At 39.7% G+C, this 18,486-nt stretch overlaps 1 protein-coding gene across 4 annotated transcripts in view; it reads left to right on the top strand.

Moving 5' to 3' along the window:
* The window catches only part of ASB3 (ankyrin repeat and SOCS box containing 3), a 65,163-nt gene that overhangs the window by 22,891 nt on the left and 23,786 nt on the right, over positions 1-18,486 (top strand). The window contains exons 1-6 of one of the 4 annotated variants that reach the window (XM_083350099.1): positions 119-274; positions 5,178-5,374; positions 9,700-9,858; positions 13,704-13,816; positions 15,127-15,262; positions 16,178-16,355. In XM_083350099.1, the coding sequence (XP_083206225.1) occupies positions 5,179-5,374; positions 9,700-9,858; positions 13,704-13,816; positions 15,127-15,262; positions 16,178-16,355 (782 nt within the window). In that variant the 5' untranslated portion in view covers positions 119-274; position 5,178. Of the gene's footprint in view, positions 1-118; positions 275-427; positions 444-5,177; positions 5,375-9,699; positions 9,859-13,703; positions 13,817-15,126; positions 15,263-16,177; positions 16,356-18,486 lie in introns of those variants that run through there. The other 3 variants (XM_083350101.1, XM_083350102.1, XM_083350100.1) reach the window with 3 other exon arrangements.

Here is an 18,486-nt window from a genome sequence, read left to right as displayed (position 1 = left end):
TCTCGGGTGAGAAGAGCGGGCAAGGGAGGGAGGGAGGGAGGGAGCGAGCGAGGCTGTGACCGATTCCATTGATCTGCTGGGGCTCGCTCCGGCTCTTTCTTTCGCAAGGGCAGGAAGGGGAAGAGGCCGCCTCTCCTGGGAGGCGCGTCGGCTGCTTCGTCCTGCTCGCTCGGCGAGGGGCTGGCTGGATTGGCGACGGCTGTTTGGCGCGGCCTTATTTACTTACAGACGCCTCCGCCATCTTAAGGAAGAGCCCGCGCCGGCGGCCGAGTAGGTGAGCCCGCCGAGGGAAACCCTCTTCGCCGCTTTCCCTTCAGGCTGCCTGGGCAGCCGAGAAGGAAGAGGAACCGTCGTGGTGGTGCGGCTTTGCGCCAGCTTCCCCCTGGCCTTGGAGGCTCTTGAGCCAGGCAGCGGGTTTTCAAACTCGGGAAGTGAGGATCCGGGTACTGCAGCCCGCTGAGTCGCAAAGGAGGCGTCCTCCCTCTTACTTTGCTACACGAATTTAACTTGTAACTTTATGCCAGGGGTCTTCAAACTTGGCCCTTTTATGACTTGTGGACTTCAACTCCCAGAATTCCTCAGCCAGCTTTGCTGGCTGAGGAATTCTGGGAGTTGAAGTCCACAAGTCATAAAAGGGCCAAGTTTGAAGACCTCTGGTATATTCGATACTTGAGTATATGCTGCGAATCCAGTTGGGGCAGTATCCTAATTCGTACCCAGTTAATTATTCCATTTCTATCCCTTCTGGGAATTTAGAATGGCCGTTGTGGGAATCGCCGTTCATGTATCCATAACAACCTCTGAGGAAGGTCCATTTGAGTGTGATCAGCCCCAAGTCAGCCGCCGCCTTCTGGTCTCCTCAGCCCATAATCAGTATTCTTACCTCAGCCATGCAGTCATGAATCAAACCACTGTTGTGTTCGTAGTACACCGAATTATAAACTATATAATTTATTATGTAGTCATGTACTAGATTGGATAGTATATTGTGCCCATGTACTGAGCCATAATGATTTTGATATTGTGTGAACTCATTCAAAGCATTAAACTTACGGTTTAATTATTATACAGAAGAGAGTTTGCATTTCTTTGTGATAAATTTAAAAAGGGTAGCCTTCTAAGTTTATAAAGAAATTTCCAGACAGCCTTCTCTCTTTCTTCTAGCTGCATAAGTTTAGTTATGTTATACAGTGTGTGAGTGACCTGTGAAAAGGGCCAGTTACCTCTGTTGATGCTGTGCAGCTGAAGTTCGACTTCTCTTGAATCTGTGGTTTTGTTACGGTAGCTAGAGGTCATGAAAATTCTTCACAGTAGGCCTTTTTATGAAAATTGACTTTTCTGTCTTTAATCAGATGCAATGAAGTGGCAAAATATCTCTGTTTTGCTGGTTGGATTTTCACTGTAGATGCAAATGTGAGCATTTACTAGTGGTTGGACTCAAAATGGGTCTTCCTCCATGAGCTCTTTGGTAAACCAAGGAGTAGTATTGGATCTGTGAGAAGAGAGAGGTCACTCCAGTGTAATTTGGTCAAGCTCCTCAGCTTCCTCTTTATTCTAATGCAGGGGTGTCAAACTTGCAATGTCAGGTGACGTGTTGCAATGTATCACGACTTCTTTTCCATTGCCGGCAATGGAGTGCACGTGGTTTTGGCATGACGCATCCAGCCCACGGGCTGGCAGTTTGACACCCCTGTTCTAGTGGATGATCAGTCTTAACTGCCCATCAGATTCTTGGAAAACTGCCCAGGTGCTTTCTGAAAAACCTCATTGGATTAATTAGGCACCAGGGGTTGACTGATAGATCACCCCTGTAAAGGGAGGTTGCACAGCAAAATTCCTAAATGATCGAAGAGTGATCTGCCCATGACCAGGTTTCTACTGTGAGATCACATTATGTCTGCCTTGAGATGAAAAACTGTCCTAGTGTGAGACCTCTTAGTGCTGGGTCCCTAAGTTCAGTGATTGTCATAAACTACTGGGTTGCTCCAGGCCTTTCACTAGATTGAAGTTCTTTAGTGCTACCAACTTGGTGAAATCTACTGCCCCCTAATGAATATCTGTGACAGAGGTGCCACTGTGAAGGGAGAGATTCCATAGTTTGATATGATTGACACAAAGGCCTTTCTCTGATCAGTGAAGTGCTGCCTTTTTTTTGGCTGTCTTAATTTTGCTGTATGCATTAGGAATAATGTCTCTTGTTCCTCAGCATTTTCTAAAGAGAGCTTCAACATCCAGCATCTCACTTGCCATACAGTGCTTTTACCTTCCTTGGATGATTGTAAGAGTATTGAAATTAAGGATATTGTACAATAGTTTGTACATTTTCTTAAGTTTCCCTTTTTTATATTAGAATGTAGTCTGACCTCTTCCAATCTTTTGACCACTGTGTTCTCTAGTTTAAGGTTTGGTTGGAACCTTTATTGATTCCTCTTCTACTGATTGCCATATTTCTGTGGATATTCTGTCAATTCTTACAGCCTTCTAACTTGGTAAAGACTAGAGTTCTGATATGACTTCATCTTCTGGTACTAGAGATTCCTGTAAGTTAGAAATATTTCCTAAGGTACCTTAGCTGTTGACATCCCTACTGTGCAGAATTTCAATATACTCCTTCCATGTCTGTTTACTCTTCCTGTTTGTCCATTGGTGTACAAATATGAGATTGGAAACTTTGGTGCTCAGAGATTGTTTGGAAGATTGTTCTTGTTTTTCCATGTTTGTTTCCATCTTTTATCTCTTTACAGATGGCATACTGTTTCTTGTCTTTTCTAAGAGCTTTCTGAATTTTTAAGTATCCTCCTGAGATGTTTGTTTTCCTTGGCTTTAGCTTTTCTCTTCTTGCCAGTTTTCACCATTTGTTCTGGCATCAAATTTGCTTTCTTCTTTTTCTTGATTGTTGGCAGTCTCTTTTTGCATTCATCCTTAGCAACTACTTTGATTTCATTCCACTATTCCTATCATTGAGGTTCAAGACTTCAACATGATTCCTGATGTTCTTGAACATGGTGGGAGTATGCTCATGATTAAATCATGAAACCAGTTAGCGTTCTGCTATGGCTTGACTTGGAATTTGCATACGGACAGTTTACGATCTGCTCCACGGTCATCCCCTGGCTATGTCTTTGGTGTTATCTTTAAGCACTTCCATTTTTTGTACCAACAAAATAGTCAATTTGATTGCTGTGTAATCAATTGATGTCTGTGATGAATTGATACACAGACAAAAAGGAGTTTTGATTGGTTAGAGACTGTTAGTAATGAAGAAATAATTGTATTGGGAGAAACTGATAAGCCATTCTCTTGCTTCATTTCTGTTTCTTAAGCCTCTCTACCTCTCAGAACCAAGACAGACGGGTAGAATTACTTCTAAGCTGTTTCCTTTACTGTTCTTCACCTATAGATAGAAATCTTGCCAAACTAAAGCAACTAGTAGCATCATTAAAGATTTACTCTGGCAATTTTTAAGGAGGATGCATCTTAACGCTCTTTCTCCTCTTGGTCCTCGGGAAGGTAGTCCTGCACTCCTGAGAATCCAGACTATATTCCACCACATAGTGATACACTGTAGTTACAGGTAACCCTTGATTTACGACCATTCTTTTAATGTCAGCTTAAAGTTTTGACTGCTCTAAAAAGGAATTTACAATCTAGCTACAATGTTACAAACAGTCACCCCCTGTGGTCAAAGAAAGTTAAAGGTTTCCCTTGTCCAGTTGTGTTCGACTCAAAGGGGTGGTGCTCCCCTCTGTTAATAAGCCGAGGGAGCCAGCATTGTCTGAATACACTTATGTGGCCAGGTGGTCAGTATGACTATATGCCGAGGTACCCAGAACGCTGTTATCTTTCCATGATCGCAATTCAGAGGTTTGCATTTAGGAGGGTTTCAGTGTTCTGTGGTCACATGATCATAATATGTGATTTTCCTAGCTGGCTTCCAACAAGCAGAATTAATGGGGAAGCCGGCTGGGAAAATTGTAAATCATAATCATGTGCTATCTCATTTAATGACTGAATTATTCACTTAATGACCATGGCAAAAAAATTGTAAAATTAGGTGCGGTTATATAATGCCATAAAGTTAGTCACTTAATGACCATGCCACTTAATGACAAATTTTCCAGTGCCAATTGTGGTCCTAAGGATTACCTGTATATTTTCTTCCTTTTACAGTTTTCAACTTTTTCATAACAATCTCCAATCACTAGCAGTACATCTTGCTTACTTTATCAATTTCTGATTGAACTTGACCATCATACTTGGTGAAACCTCTTCTCATTAGAGCATTAATTTCAATAATGATAATTTTAAAGGCTAGGTTGTGAACTCTAATTCATATTATGCAGTTACTGATTGCATTGTAGCCAGGTACTATTTTTTTCTTTATCCTTCCTGACTAGGAAAGCAGTGTTCCTTTTTTATTTTTCATGTTCAGAGTACTGCAGTAGCAAACAATGTGATCTTACTGAATGTTCCCCACAACAGTCCATTTCAGTTAACTTAAAATGTCAGCATGTAGTTGTTTCACTTAATCTTTCACTGTGTTGAACATGCTCATGCTTCATATGTTGCATTTCCCACTATAATTCTGTTTTTGCATCTTTGCATCTTCTTTTTCTATTTGGCACCATTAATGACTAGATGTCCTGAAGAATTTAATCAATCTGAAATGTACCCTATGGAAAATCCTTAGCTCTTTCTCAGTAGCCTATTGAGTGCCATCTGACCTGAGAGGCCGAACACCAGGCTCTATATTGTCTCTCACCATAACTGCCACCCAAACTACCCAAGTAGTTTTCTAGTAAAATACAGGAGTGGTTTACCATTGTCTTCTCTGATACAATATGAAATGATGCCTTTGCTCTTGTTATTACTAAAGAGATTGTTCTCTTCCAGCATTTTCCTACATTGCTGCTGCCTGATAGATATGTCTGCTTGTTTTAGCTGGGATGCTCTTTGTGCCTTAGTGATCCAGCTCGATGTAAATTCTCTGGGCATGGCCTTCTGTTGTTCTTCATACTTTCTGAAAATGAATTTATTGTAGAGGTTCCCATTAGATATATTTGTGCAGATTTATATTCTAATGAGGATAACTTTTGTTGAAATTATACACTTTGGTATTTTTTCCCATTAATTTCATGGGCTATTTCTCTTCATTTTCTCCTACCTCAATTTGTTAGGATGGATTTTACAGAAGCCTATTCTGATAGATGTTCGGCTGTTGGGCTTGCAGCCAGAGAAGGCAATATTAAACTTTTGAAGAAACTAATCAACAAGGGATACAGCATTGATGTTTCTGATAACAGAGGTTGGATGGCTATTCATGAAGCTGCATTTCAAAACACAAATGAATGTCTAAAGCTTTTAATTCAAGCAGGTAAGAAGAAATGTATCAGCAGTAGTGATACTTATATGCTTTGTGTTTTAGAGTAATGGGAATTTTCAGAGGCTCCAATTTTTTTAGGAGTTTAGTTTCTTTAAACAGGGTAGATATTTCAGAAGGAGCAAAAGGTCAAAATTTGGCCTCATTTTTTTTACTATCCCAAGTAGCAAGCAAAACAGATGCATTAGGATTCCAGCATTGCTAACACATTTAATCTAAATTCCTTCAAAATATTTTCCTGTCTCCCTCTAGTGTCATCATTGCTACTATGACTCTTGAAGGCTGAAATAATGTGTGATTTCTGTGATTGCCTTCCCCTGATTTTAAAGATTACTGCCACCTATTTACAAATATATATAAAATGAGGATAAAATTAAGACAGTATTAATTCTCCAATTGACTCCAATTTCCCATCAGATATCTAATTGATGAAAAGTAGACTAATCATATCTGCCATTTCTCTGTGTACAGCATTGGAAGGCATCATCATATCTTACCATCTCTTGACTCATTTTTGCTAAGTGTTAAGCTGTTGTTTATAGCATTCCAGGTGAGAGCTATACTTACTGAAATTTTCAAGTCAAAAATCACTGAGTTAGAGGGCTTCCTGTGAGGTCATCTTGACAACACCCCAAACTTATAACAATGAACAAATCAAGGAAGGACAGTTTCTCTGTTCTTCAGTCAACTATATTTTTAGGATAATAGTTTTTAAAATCTGTTAAAAAAATCTGTCCAGCAAAAAAAATTTTGTACCTGTGTGTACAGTATGTGTATCCTTCCTTCCTTCCTTCCTTCCTTCCTTCCTTCCTTCCTTCCTTCCTTCCTTCCTTCCTTCCTTCCTTCCTTCCTTCCTTCCTGTTACTTTTTAACTCCTGGCAACTGCCCGGACTACTAGTCCCTGCAGTTTTCTTGGCTAGGATTTTCAGAAGTGGTATATCACTGTCTTTGTGCCTAAGAGAGTAAAACTCACCATCTTTGGTTTTTCTTGCCTGATGCCTTGTTACAGCAAATTGGCCCTATCTTTGATAAGAGAACTGAATAAGGGGTGTCATTTCCCTAAGAGAAATGACTAGCAATGATCCTTTGAATCCTCAGAATGAAGAAAGGAGTTAGCAGCGGTAGCAGAACCACTAACAACTGTGTTGCAAATTAGAAAATCTTTAAATATCATCTCTTAATATGGTTTGCTTAATTCTGAAGATGAGAATTAACTTCTGAAATTTATTACCACAAGAAGTAGCAATTATTTTAGATGATTTAAAAGAGATAAATTCATGAAGGACAGATCTACAAGAGCTATTAGTCTTGAGACTCAAAATTACTTCTGAGTGGGGCACAGCATACCTCTGAATGTCACTTGCAGAGGAACAATGATTATCTCCATATTCTACTTGTGCGTACCTTATACATATCTAGTTCGTCACTGTGTGACATAAAATCATGAGCAAGATTGATCCAAGGCTGATCCCGCAATGCTATTTTTATGTTCTTCTGGTGTAGAAACTATGAGAAATTGGGACATGTGTGAACAAAGGGAGCATACAAGCCTTGGGCTAGCTTATATAACACCAAGGCCACAGTGTGATGGCAATCTGTGGTGGCACAGTGGGTACAATGCAATTGCGGGCTAACTCTGCTCACACTGGCAGGAGTTTGATCCTAACCTGCTCAAGGTTTACTCAGCCTTCCATCCTTCTGAGGTTGGCAAAATGAGGACGCAGATTGTTGGGGGCAATATGCTGACTGTAAACTGCTCAGAGAGTGCTGTGGAACATTACGAAGCGGTATAGAAGTCATAAACGCTATTGCTACATGCAAATCAAGCCTTTATCATATTAGTAAAATGATTTCTTCTCAGGCTCTTTTAAAGAACCAAAGTATATTATTTGAATTATTTTCTTCATTAGAGAATTTTTAGCATGACTTTTGGTAAATTTAAATTTAATAAATTTTGAATGGTAGACAAACTTGTGTATCCTGGAAGCCACACTTTATTCCTTCTTTGGGGATGCAAAAATTGTGCTTGATGGTTATTATGGCACTAGAGTGGAGGAGCAAATTATTAAGAGGAGCACCTTTTATTTATTTATTTGAGGAACTATTTAGAACAGACATGTCAAACACAAGGCCCGGGGCCCGAATCTGGCCCGCAAAGTGGTTTCATGTGGCCCGCGAAGCCATCCTGTAAACAATGAGGGAATGGCCCCCACTGCCTTGGCCCTGGCCCAGGCCAGCTGGGAGCCAATGTACAATTTCGTGGTGGTCATCTATGCTGAAATACATTCAGTCTTAGCTCCACAAGGCCGTTTGGAAACAGTGAGGGACCGGCCCATGCTGTGTTGGCACTGCCCCCTGGGCGCACGCTGGGGAGGTATCACCCTTTGTGAGGAATGAAGAAATGCAACATCGCCTGGAAGTGGCCAGCATATGACCCTGCCTACTTCGGGCAGGCTAGGGCTTGGGCAGCGTTGCACTTCTCCTCAAATTTGTGGCATCCGGCTCAGCCTCTCGGCACTGTCAGGAAAGTGCCCCACTGCCTGCCAAAACTGGGCAGGCTGGGGGCTGGGCAGCATTGTGCAGGTAACATTGACTCTCATGCTGCTCATGGCATCCCTTCCCCCAGAGCCCACCGAGCCGGATATGTGAAGTAGGTGAGGGCCATGTGCTGGCCACTTCCAGGCAATGGTGCATTTCTTCATTCCTCACGAAGGATGACACTTCCCCAGCTGTGTTTCTTGCCTGTTTTTCTCCCTCCCTCATCTCAAATATTTTCCTACCACTCTGTTCTTGGAAGGAAGGAAGGAAGGAAGGAAGGAAGGAAGGAAGGAAGGAAGGAAGGAAGGAAGGAAGGAAGGAAGGAGAGAGGGTCTGAGGGAAGTCCTGCTTTAGTCCTGCCCTGCTGCTCTTTCACCATCCTCCCTCCTGGCCTATCCTGGGGGGTCTCCGATCCTATTGCTAAGGAAGCTTTGGATACAAAGCCAGGTCTCCTCACATGGAGAGGGAGTGGGCCTCCCTTTTGACTTTGCCCTCCTACCCATCATGAGTAACCTGGCTAAGGAGAGCAAGCACAACAGCAGCAGCCTTGAGGAGGAGGTAAGTGCAGCTGGGCACCACCTTGGGGAAGTGGGGCTGGGCTTAGTGCCGTGGGTACTTGATGGCTGGGCTGGGCATTTGACCTCCACCCCACCGTCCAGCCCCCCCATGGCCTGAGAGGAACAGTGAGGCTCCTCCAGTGGACTATGCCTTGGCACTTGCCCCGGTCCCATCTCCTTCTGCCAGAGACCCTCAGATCTGTCCCAGGCCCCCATTGGCACTTTTGATGCGAATGATGTGGAGCTGGCCATGCCCACCCAGTAGGCCATGCCCACCCTGGCCACACCCACCCGGCCTGCCAAGGGCAACTGCAATGCTGATGCGGCCCTCAATGAAATTGAGTTTGACACCCCTGATTTAGAAGGTATTTAAATGCCCCACAAATGATAAAGAAAGAATTAACTTTGGGGGCCATAGTGGAATTTTAGAGATCTACTGATATTGGATAAAAAGGTCCAATATTTCATTATATTTCAGTACTATTTCCAGCTGTAAAATAGCAATTGTAACAAGTGGACAAGTACCCTCAAATTTTTTGGATCTTATGTAGAACAGATATTACAGAAAAGAAAACAGCTAAAATGCAATACTCCATCCTAAATTGGCATTGTGCTGGTACAGTGGTTAGAATCCAATACTGCAGGCTACTTCTGCTGTCTGCCGGCTGCCAGCAGTTCGGCAGTTCTATACTCACCAGCTCAAGGTTGACTCAGCCTTCCATCCTTCCGAGGTCGGTGAAACGAGGACCCAGATTTTGGGGGGCAATATGCTGACTCTGTAAACTGTTTAGAGAGGACTGTAAAGCACTGTGAAGCGGTATAAGTCTAAGCGCTATTGCTATTGTAAGGGATTGCCTTGCTGTCTTTCTCAAGAAAAAGCAGGCAGGAGGTAGATAGGCAAAAAAATATCTCCTTTTTTGCATATTTAGATTAGCAATAGAAAAATGCCTTGTGGTAGTTCAGAGTGATTGACCAAGAGGCTCAGAATTTCTTCCGAGGAACAATAGCAAGTTATGATTGTTTTAAATGAAGATGTGAACTGGAACCTTTTATGTGAGAAATACATACTTTGCCACCATATTGTGATTCTGTTTATTTAGGTAGATAACTGCAGTTAGGGAGGGGTGGAAAATGGCACTTTTAAATGCTTCTCTTTTAAAAAGAAATTTCTCCAACTTTTGTGCATTATTTTTTTTACTCAGTTTACTATGTTATGCTTTGCAGCACCATCTGCTAACTACATAAGATCCAAAACATTTGAAGGTACTTGTCCACTACATCTTTCCGCAAGTAAAGGAAACCTGGAATGTGCTGCTATTCTTCTGGAATCTGGTGCTGATCCTAATGAGCTCACTCACGATGCCACCACTCCCTTATTTCTAGGTGAGTATACTGTTACCAAACATTTAAGAGGTTACACAGGGAAAAAAATCCTCAAATGGAGACATTTTAAATTTCTTTTCATAACTGATCATCATCACTTTAATTCTTCTAGTTGCGGGCTTTGGTACAAACAAAAAGGAATATAAAAATAACAAAAATGCCTTCATTACTTTATATTAATACAAAGTTTCAGCTAGTCATAGTTCTTGAATATACTGCATATATAGCTGTTATTGGATTGTTTCCTTTATCAGTGTGCAGGATATACAAATTCAAATGCATGGACACATCTGTGCAGTTTTGTATTGTGTAGTTTTCCATTTTTCTCACTGGTATTGTCCAGTGCTCTTCAGTTTGAAGTGTTGGGCAAGTGGTTTACAGTTGCTTCTACTTTAAAAAGGTTTTGATATATGCGGGCAAGATAGGTCATTTGACTTCATATTTTCAATATAGTTAGTCATTCTTGACAGTAAACTATATTTGGGTCTTGAACAGTTTTCGAAAGCAAGATTTGTGATTCAGTGCATATGCGTTTGTTTTACATTATGATTCACCTTTTAAAAAAGCAAAAAGCTTACAGAGGGTGGTACCATCTGTAGCACTAGGACTGTGATGGATTGTGTAAAGCAAATGGCACTGTATATATGGCCCAAGTTTTTTTGTTCTTTTTTTGTGTTTTGAAGGTTCCTTTGTCTCCCCCCCCCCCTGTTTTAATGGTGATGAGCCTATTTTAGCATTTTGATAATTTTTGGTTATTCCTGTATCAGAGTGCCAGACCACTGTCATTGATTGTTGGCAATTATGTTCAGAAAAGTTCTAGGTGACATATAACAGGGTCTGTATTAGGGACTGACTTCATCCTTGTCACTTGAATTGGTACAATCTCTTTCTGTTAATAAGGAAGGTGTTTATTTTGCTTTGAACCAAAACCAGGATAGAGTATTTTCGTCATCTTTCAAATATGTTTCTTATTTCCCATGTGTTGTTTAATACATCTGTTGCCATTTTTCAGGTGGGAAACTGCCTCCTTTTATAACATCAATTACCAGTTCCTTGTACAAATGGGCAAAATTCTATTGGTCATTTAGTTTTTTTAGCTGCTTTGAAAGGGAAGAAAAAGTCTCATTTAAGCTCTTGGGTCCATACACCAAGATTTACTCCCAAGGACTGTATTGGAAAGGCAAGGTTGTGAAACATTTGGAGGATTATTCAGTAATTGAACAATGGTCACAGGACTAATGGAAATGGCAATCTTTTAAATAGGGAGGAACCAACTGCTATGAATGGGCCGGTAGGTGTCAGTGTTATCCAAGGAGCAGCAAAATGTTGAATTGATTTTAAAAATCTTAGACTTCAGTGTACTCTTATAAATTACAACACTTGTTTCAAAAATTCAGTGATGCTTTGACTAAGGAAGAAATCCTTTACTGGAAACTCAGAATTGTTTAATTGGTCTCTGGATGGGTTGCAAAAATATCAGGATAATCAGTAATGAATAGAGGTGTAGTAGTGTTGAGAGTGATTATGTGCTCTCAAAGGAATAGAATTTGTCTCAGTGCAGCTTGGACTGGTTGGCTGTCTTTGGATATGCTTGTATTATGTCTTAATATTTATTGGTTATCATCTGATCTTTGGCTAAATGATTAGATTTATTGCAGAGGAAATAAAACAATCAGTTTGGAGGCTGCCAGGAATGAGAAAAGCCTCATTAGCCACACTAGCTTCAGAATTAATAATTCTTTACTTTCAGTGCTTGTCAAGCTGAATTCTAGCCCACAGGCTAACCTGCTAGAACTATATTTCTGTATTGTGAACAATTGTTTCTTAAGTAATTAGATATTTTCTGCTGGTTGCAATGATCTGTTATAGATTAGAATGTTCTTATACAGAACTTTTCAATTTATCCCCAATATCAACATTGCTAGCTGATTAGTATAGAGTAATATTGCTGTACATCAGTAGGCATAAAAGAATTCTTTTTCTTTTTTTACCTCAAAGTTACAGTAAAGCAAACACATATTCATTCCCCAATTTAGAAATCAGAGCGCTGCTGATCAATGTAATGTAGCTGTATTGCAGGTCTGGCTTATAAAATATGATGGTAAAGGTTCATTTTATACTGCATGTAGATACTAGTCAGTCTTGAATTATGCAAAACAGACCTCAGTTTCAAATTATTTCTTAAAAGGAAATTTGACGTTTTAACATCTTTTTTTGTTTCAAATGATAAAAAGAGCATTGTGTTTGTTTGAAAAGAGAAACCTCTTTTTCAAAATTCCATTCAGAGCAAAGCAATTCAAGAGTTCTCTAAAATCAGCCTGAAAGGCTCTCAATTGAACTTGGCTAATTCTAGAAATCCTGTCCAACATCTCCTTACTGTTATAGCTTTAGTTGTTACTTGGTCTCAGCCACAATAAAATCTATTTTCAAAGAGTTCCTGACTTTGCATTTTCTTCATGTGTGAGGATTTGGGATTTTGGAGTTAATACCTCAGTGAGAGAGTTAAATCTACATGGAGAATTAAAAGTGATCAAGGCAAATTCTTGGCTTAATGTGAAATAGAAACTGCCTTGGCAGTGCAATAATCAGGCAAAAACATAGAAAGAAATAATATATTCTCAGTTCTTCCTTTGTTCAACTTTTTATGATCATATAAGTTTCTTTAAAAATGCTGTTCTTAACAATGCCTTTTAAACTTTTCCACCTGTACAGGATAGCAATGAACCTTCACAATTTATAAATTAACTTATTGTTTAGAAGCATTTACCACTGTTGGACCTTATATCTTCAATCCCCTACTCACCACTTTTTCACTGTAATCTTCCTTGTTGCATGTTTTTCATAGTATTCATCCTTCTTTTTTTAGAGTTACGAATTTATATTGCAATAGACATATATGCATTAGATATATAATGTAAACCACCCTGAGTCACTTTGCAGTGAGATGGATGTGTGTGTATCCACAGAATCTGCTTGACTTTTAAGTGCATATAGTATTCTCATAATTTTTTTAAAAAAGGTTTCACTTTCATTTCGTAGGAGATAATAGCACAGATAATATAAGCATTCAAGATTTTTTTCATTTTAGAAAAGTATTCTTTGAATATGTTTTTGGTCTGTTTGCACATTTCATATATATAGTATATGCAAGATATTTAAATCTTCTTGCTATCTAATTTTGAATTGCTGATAAAGCTACAGAATAATAACTGCAGTGATGCTGATGTTTCCAAAACTGCCTTCGCATGAATAAGAAACTACTGAATAATAATTGCATTTGTTGCCAGAGATGAGATCTATGATGTGCTGTTAGGAAGATAAGTTAATATCTCTTTTTAGTTTTTTTCTAGTTAACTGAAAGCCTAATGAAAGATGAATCTTAAACAAGACTTTTAAAATAATATAAGGTGGTCAAAATCAGCTGCCAAAGGGATGCTTTCCATACTGTGGGAGCAATACAGAAAAAAGAAAAATGCCCTTTCTTTTGAGCCATAAAATGAGTCTCCTTTAACAGGCATGTCTTCAGAAGGACATCTGCCACATTTCTGAATAGTCAGACAAATTCATAACAGACATGAACTCTTAAATAGTAAGGCCCTAAATGGAAGGAAGGAAGGAAAGAAGGAAGGAAGATTTTCACTACTCCCTGCCAGATTTCTTACAAGGAAACTCAATGGGGAAGCTGGCAGGAAGTTGGAAATTGCTCCTGCTCCCACTGTTTTTTTCCCTGCCCTTGGTCATTCTTTTTCTCTGTTTAGGTAAGAAAATATCTCTGAAATGATGACCCAGCGGGGCATGGGTTGTCTAGTGTATAATAATAATAGCTTTTAACCCACTCTTTGAAGCTGTTGAAAACGGACATACTAATGTGATTAAGCTTCTCCTTCAACATGGAGCCAATCTTAATGGATCCCACTGCTGGTCTGAATGGAATTCTTTGCACCAGGCAGCTTTTCAGGTAAGCTGTAAGTCCATAATTTCATTTCCATGCGAATAAAAGTTTTTCTCTTTTTCTCTTTAAAGAACAAGTTTGTGTAGTTTTTCCAAGCCATTTACTCTTTGATCTGTGACAGTATAGTACAGGAAACTCAGTTTAAATGCAAATGATCATTCTCAATATGGCAAGAGCTGAAGAGAGTGTATACTTTTTAAATAATAAAAGTATTACGCATATTCAAGAAATTATCAGGTGTAATATGGGTCATAAATCTCTTATTGAGCAATAATTCACACGAACTAATTATTTTATCCCATTACACCGAGACCATCAAAGAAATGACATAGGTTTTGATTGTTTAAAAAGTGAGCAGCACAGCAGCCTATGGTTCCTCAGATAGACTCTCCATCTCTTTAGTTCTTTGGTGTAGTAGACTGCATTTTGACATTTACATTTATATCCCACAGTTCTGAGTATGGTCATCGTTTCTGTAATGACTTCTTTGGGTTGTGGCAGGCAGATCTTGTTGAAATCAACTGTAATGTTAGATATTCACCCACAAGTGGGAAAGGGCTTCTGCTTTCAAAAATCACTGTGCTTCCTTAACTTGATTCAGCCCTTTGTTTCTGATCCTGTGGTATTTTGAATGAAGAAGCTGTTAAGGGAAGGTGAAGGACGAATTAGAAAAGCCCCACTGCATGAGCAAAATGGTGCAGAAATACTTCTGGATTTAAACCAGTGAGAATTCTAAGTGATGGGGACTTTTTGACTGGAATTTACAATTTTGATGAAATCCCTTTCATTTAACGCCTTTATTTCTATACCATGTATGTCTTTAAGATCTTCCTGAGAGTTTGTTAGACTTTTAGTCATCCCACATCTGTAGAACTCAAACTCAAAACTATTGCTTTGATTTTTTAAGGTTTTATAGCAAAACTAGCTCATTTCTTCATTTATCTTTATGTCCATCTAGCCTTTAAGACTAAAAAAAGCCAAACAAACCTTACAGAGTCATTCTGTTGTTGTTTTTTTCTCCCTTGAGAACTGCTTTAAAAACTCTTTTGTAAATCAGTCTTTCACTTGAGCAGAATTACATGTTACAAGAAACAAAAGGGTGCATTATAAAATGGCAGTCCTCTAAATCTATTTTGGCTTATATTTTGCCTGTATCCCATTATGTGTTTTCCATTGTCACTGGAAATATTGTAATGGGCTAGCATCAGCTGAATTTATCTTTAAGGGACCAAGGAACTGGCTATAAATAATAGCCAAAGTAGAAAGATTTCAGTTCTATAGCTGTATTTAACAACCTATCTTTTTCTCCATTTTAGAATTATTCTGAAATATTGAAATTACTCTTAGATGAAGGAGCCAACAAAGAGTCTGTAGATGATTTTGGGATCACACCTTTATTTATTGCTGCACAATATGGAAAACTGGAATGCTTAAGGATACTTATATCATATGGTAATTTCTGCAAAACTACAGTTATTGTGGCTTTCATTAGTGGAAGCGGTGGGCGAATTGTAGCAGATAGATTATCTTATTAGCTTCTTATTTTCTGTTAAGACTCTTGATTTAGGGACTGACTGGCAGAATAGAACGCCATCTAAAAAACAGAGTTTGAGTGATTATGCACATCTCTTGTTGTATGATGAGATCAAATAATATATCTATGGCCAACTTTATATGACCTCCTCCCCCTCCCCCCAGAAGCAGTCTCATGTGGAATGGCTGGCAAGTTCTCATAGAACCTTACGGCTCCACTGAACCTAGTTGAGAAACTCTGGGCTAGACAATAAAGTATTTAAGCTGGGAATAGACCATATAGTAATAGTAATAGCCCCCAAAAAAACAATGAGTGGTTGCATCAATCATGAAATAATTAGAAGTATAGGATCTTGCTATTTCTTGAGTCTTTTATCAGACATTATATGCATTTTTTGCTGTAATGTTCATAGTCTTAATGTTAGTCTTGCTAAATTTTACTGTGTTAAAATAAATGCCTAACTGAACCTGAAAATAAGGATAATTCTGCCCCTATGACTGTTCTGGTGAGCAGTAAAGATCCAGTTCTTCTGCAGAGCTTTTGAAGACAGATTAGAATGATGAATATTGTTCCTAAGGGAAGTGAGGCGATAATGTTTGAATTGCATTTAATACCTTGTATTTGGATAGAAATGGGTACAGTTGCAGTTTGTAGAAATCCTGAAAAGATTCAGTAACCTTATTGTAATCCCAGTAGTTATACTAGTTCCTGTCTAAGCATAGATTATAAAAATAAGGTTTAGTGGGCCATTGAAAGGGAGGAGCATTTGCATTGGTCAGTCTTTATCAATTTATTGAAACTCCCTTGTCAATTTATTGAAATTTCCTCATCAGGAGCAAACATTAATTGTCAAGCTAAAGATCGAGCCACACCCCTCTTCATTGCGGCCCAGGAAGGCAATGATAAATGTGTGGAGCTGTTACTAGCTGAAGGAGCCAATCCAAACCTATACTGCAATGAAGAAGAATGGCAGCTACCTATCCATGCAGCAGCACAAATGGGACACATCAAGTAAGTGATATGGAAAAAATGCTCCTAGTTTCTGTTAAGACCTGAGCTCCATAAAGGAAGAAAGAGCATAAATTATGAAATAAAATTAATATAAGACATTTTGAATAATGGAAATAAGACATTCCTATTTATGAACTATATTTTCTAAGCAATATTAGAAATTATTTAATCTTTCAGATTGTTAACAGTTGATGAATCAGTTTTGTATCTGCTCTGATGTTGACTGGTAGTAAAACCAATTTTACTTAGAATGTTTTTCTAACATCTTTCACTTCATTGTTTTTTATATATTTATGTGGGATAAAAGTAAAAAAAAAGGTTAATATTTCTCTGGAATGAATCGGCATTATGATTGTCTTCAATGACCCAATTTCTCCTTGAAAATTCCAGAAAATAGCAATGTTTGGATTGAAAAATTTAAGCCCTAAATCTCATGCTTTTAATCATAACCAAAAGAACAAACCAGCAATTCGTTGTGAGGCATTGACACAGAATAGGAAGAAAAGCAGGATAAAGGAAAAGAAACTGTTGTATGAATGGAAGTTCCATTCTTCCTTTAGGGCAGAGATCCCCAACTTATGGGCCATGACCCAATACTGGGCCATGGCCTCTTGGCTGCCAAGCTGCATGAGTAGCTGGGCAGTGCACGCACATGTGTTCACTCCCCCTTGCCATGAGTGTTGTGCAGGTGGTGGCAGCGCTACTAGTATCATAAGTATCTGGGTGGCAGTGTTGCCCAGAACCTTGCTGGGGGGCAGCAGTGCTGCAAGCAGCAGGTAGGCTGCGATGCGATCATCACGTGGGAAGGGTGGCATCGCTGTGGGCCACAGTGTGATCCTGGTGCGGGGCAATGGTGCGAGCCTTGTGCAGGGGTGGCATCGCTGTGTGGGCCATGGCACGATTCTTGCGCAGGGGCGGCGGCATGATCCTCGCGCGGGGGCAGCATTGCTGCAGGCCGTGGCACAATCCACAATCCAGCATTGCTGTGAGCCGGGTGGCAGCAGCACTACAACCGTTACACAGGCACCACCGTCACTGAGAGCCTTGCGCGCATGCTCAAAGCCCTGTTTGTGTGGTGCGCATGCTTGCAGCTTGTTTGTGCATGCACGCTTACATGTAGTCACATTCATGTGCGTAAGGTGCCTGCTCCTCCTCCTCCAACTGGGCCACCAGCCCAAAAAGGTTGGAGAACCCTGCTTTAGGGCATGGATGTCCAACCTTTTAGCTTGCCTGGGGCACATATAAAATATATAACATAGTTAATGGCTCAGTGGTTGAAGATATTGACTTGTCAGCTAGAAAGCTGACAGGATTTAAGACCTGAGTGCTGCGTGACAGGGTGAGCTCCTATTGCTTGCCCCTGCTGTTGTCCACCTAGCATGCAAATACTAATAGATAAATAGGTACCACTTTGGTGGGAAAGTAACAGCGTTCCATGCAGTTCAACTTATAGTCATGTTGGTCACATGACCAGAAATGTCTTCGGACAATGTTTATCCCTTGGCTAAGAAACAGAGATAAACACCGACCCATAGAGTCGGACACAACTGGATGGAGAAACCTTCATGGTTTACCTTTATACTGCTAAGCTTGTAAGCCGCCCTGAGTCTTCGGAGAAGGGCGGGATATAAATGGAATTAAAATAAATAAAAATAAAAATAAAAAATATACCTTTATACCTTTTTTATTTTCTTGTGAGACCGCTTTACTAGTTCTCTACAGTCTCATGCAGCCCATGGGCTGTGGGTTGGACATGCCTGCTTTAAGGTATTTGATGTACCTTCATGATTTGTGAACCAAGTGGAAAAGTTACATACAGTAAATTATTACAAGATCTGTAGCTAATCATCTAGCAATAGAGAAAAGTATAAGCCTTTAGGAGTAGAGAAAGCAGCTTTTCATCAGATCAGGTTATTTGTCCATTGCTAACCCTGAGAAACAGCAACTTTCTACCAAAACACTTTCTTTCCCATTTCCCGACATTTCATTTTTATATCAGAGCTGCCAGAATTTTGACCATCTGCACGCAGAGCTGGTTCTGTGTTTCTCAAATGTGGTTACAGGAATCACAGAGGTAGCTTAATAGTTCAAAATATTAATGCATCATTTATGCAAAACCTTGGGAAGAAAT

This window comes from Vipera ursinii, assembly GCF_947247035.1.
Source record: "Vipera ursinii genome assembly, chromosome: 1".
In the NCBI taxonomy this organism is placed as follows: domain Eukaryota; kingdom Metazoa; phylum Chordata; class Lepidosauria; order Squamata; family Viperidae; genus Vipera; species Vipera ursinii.
The sequence above is the reverse complement of the archived record's forward strand: the minus strand, read 5'-3'. Positions and strand labels throughout refer to the sequence as shown.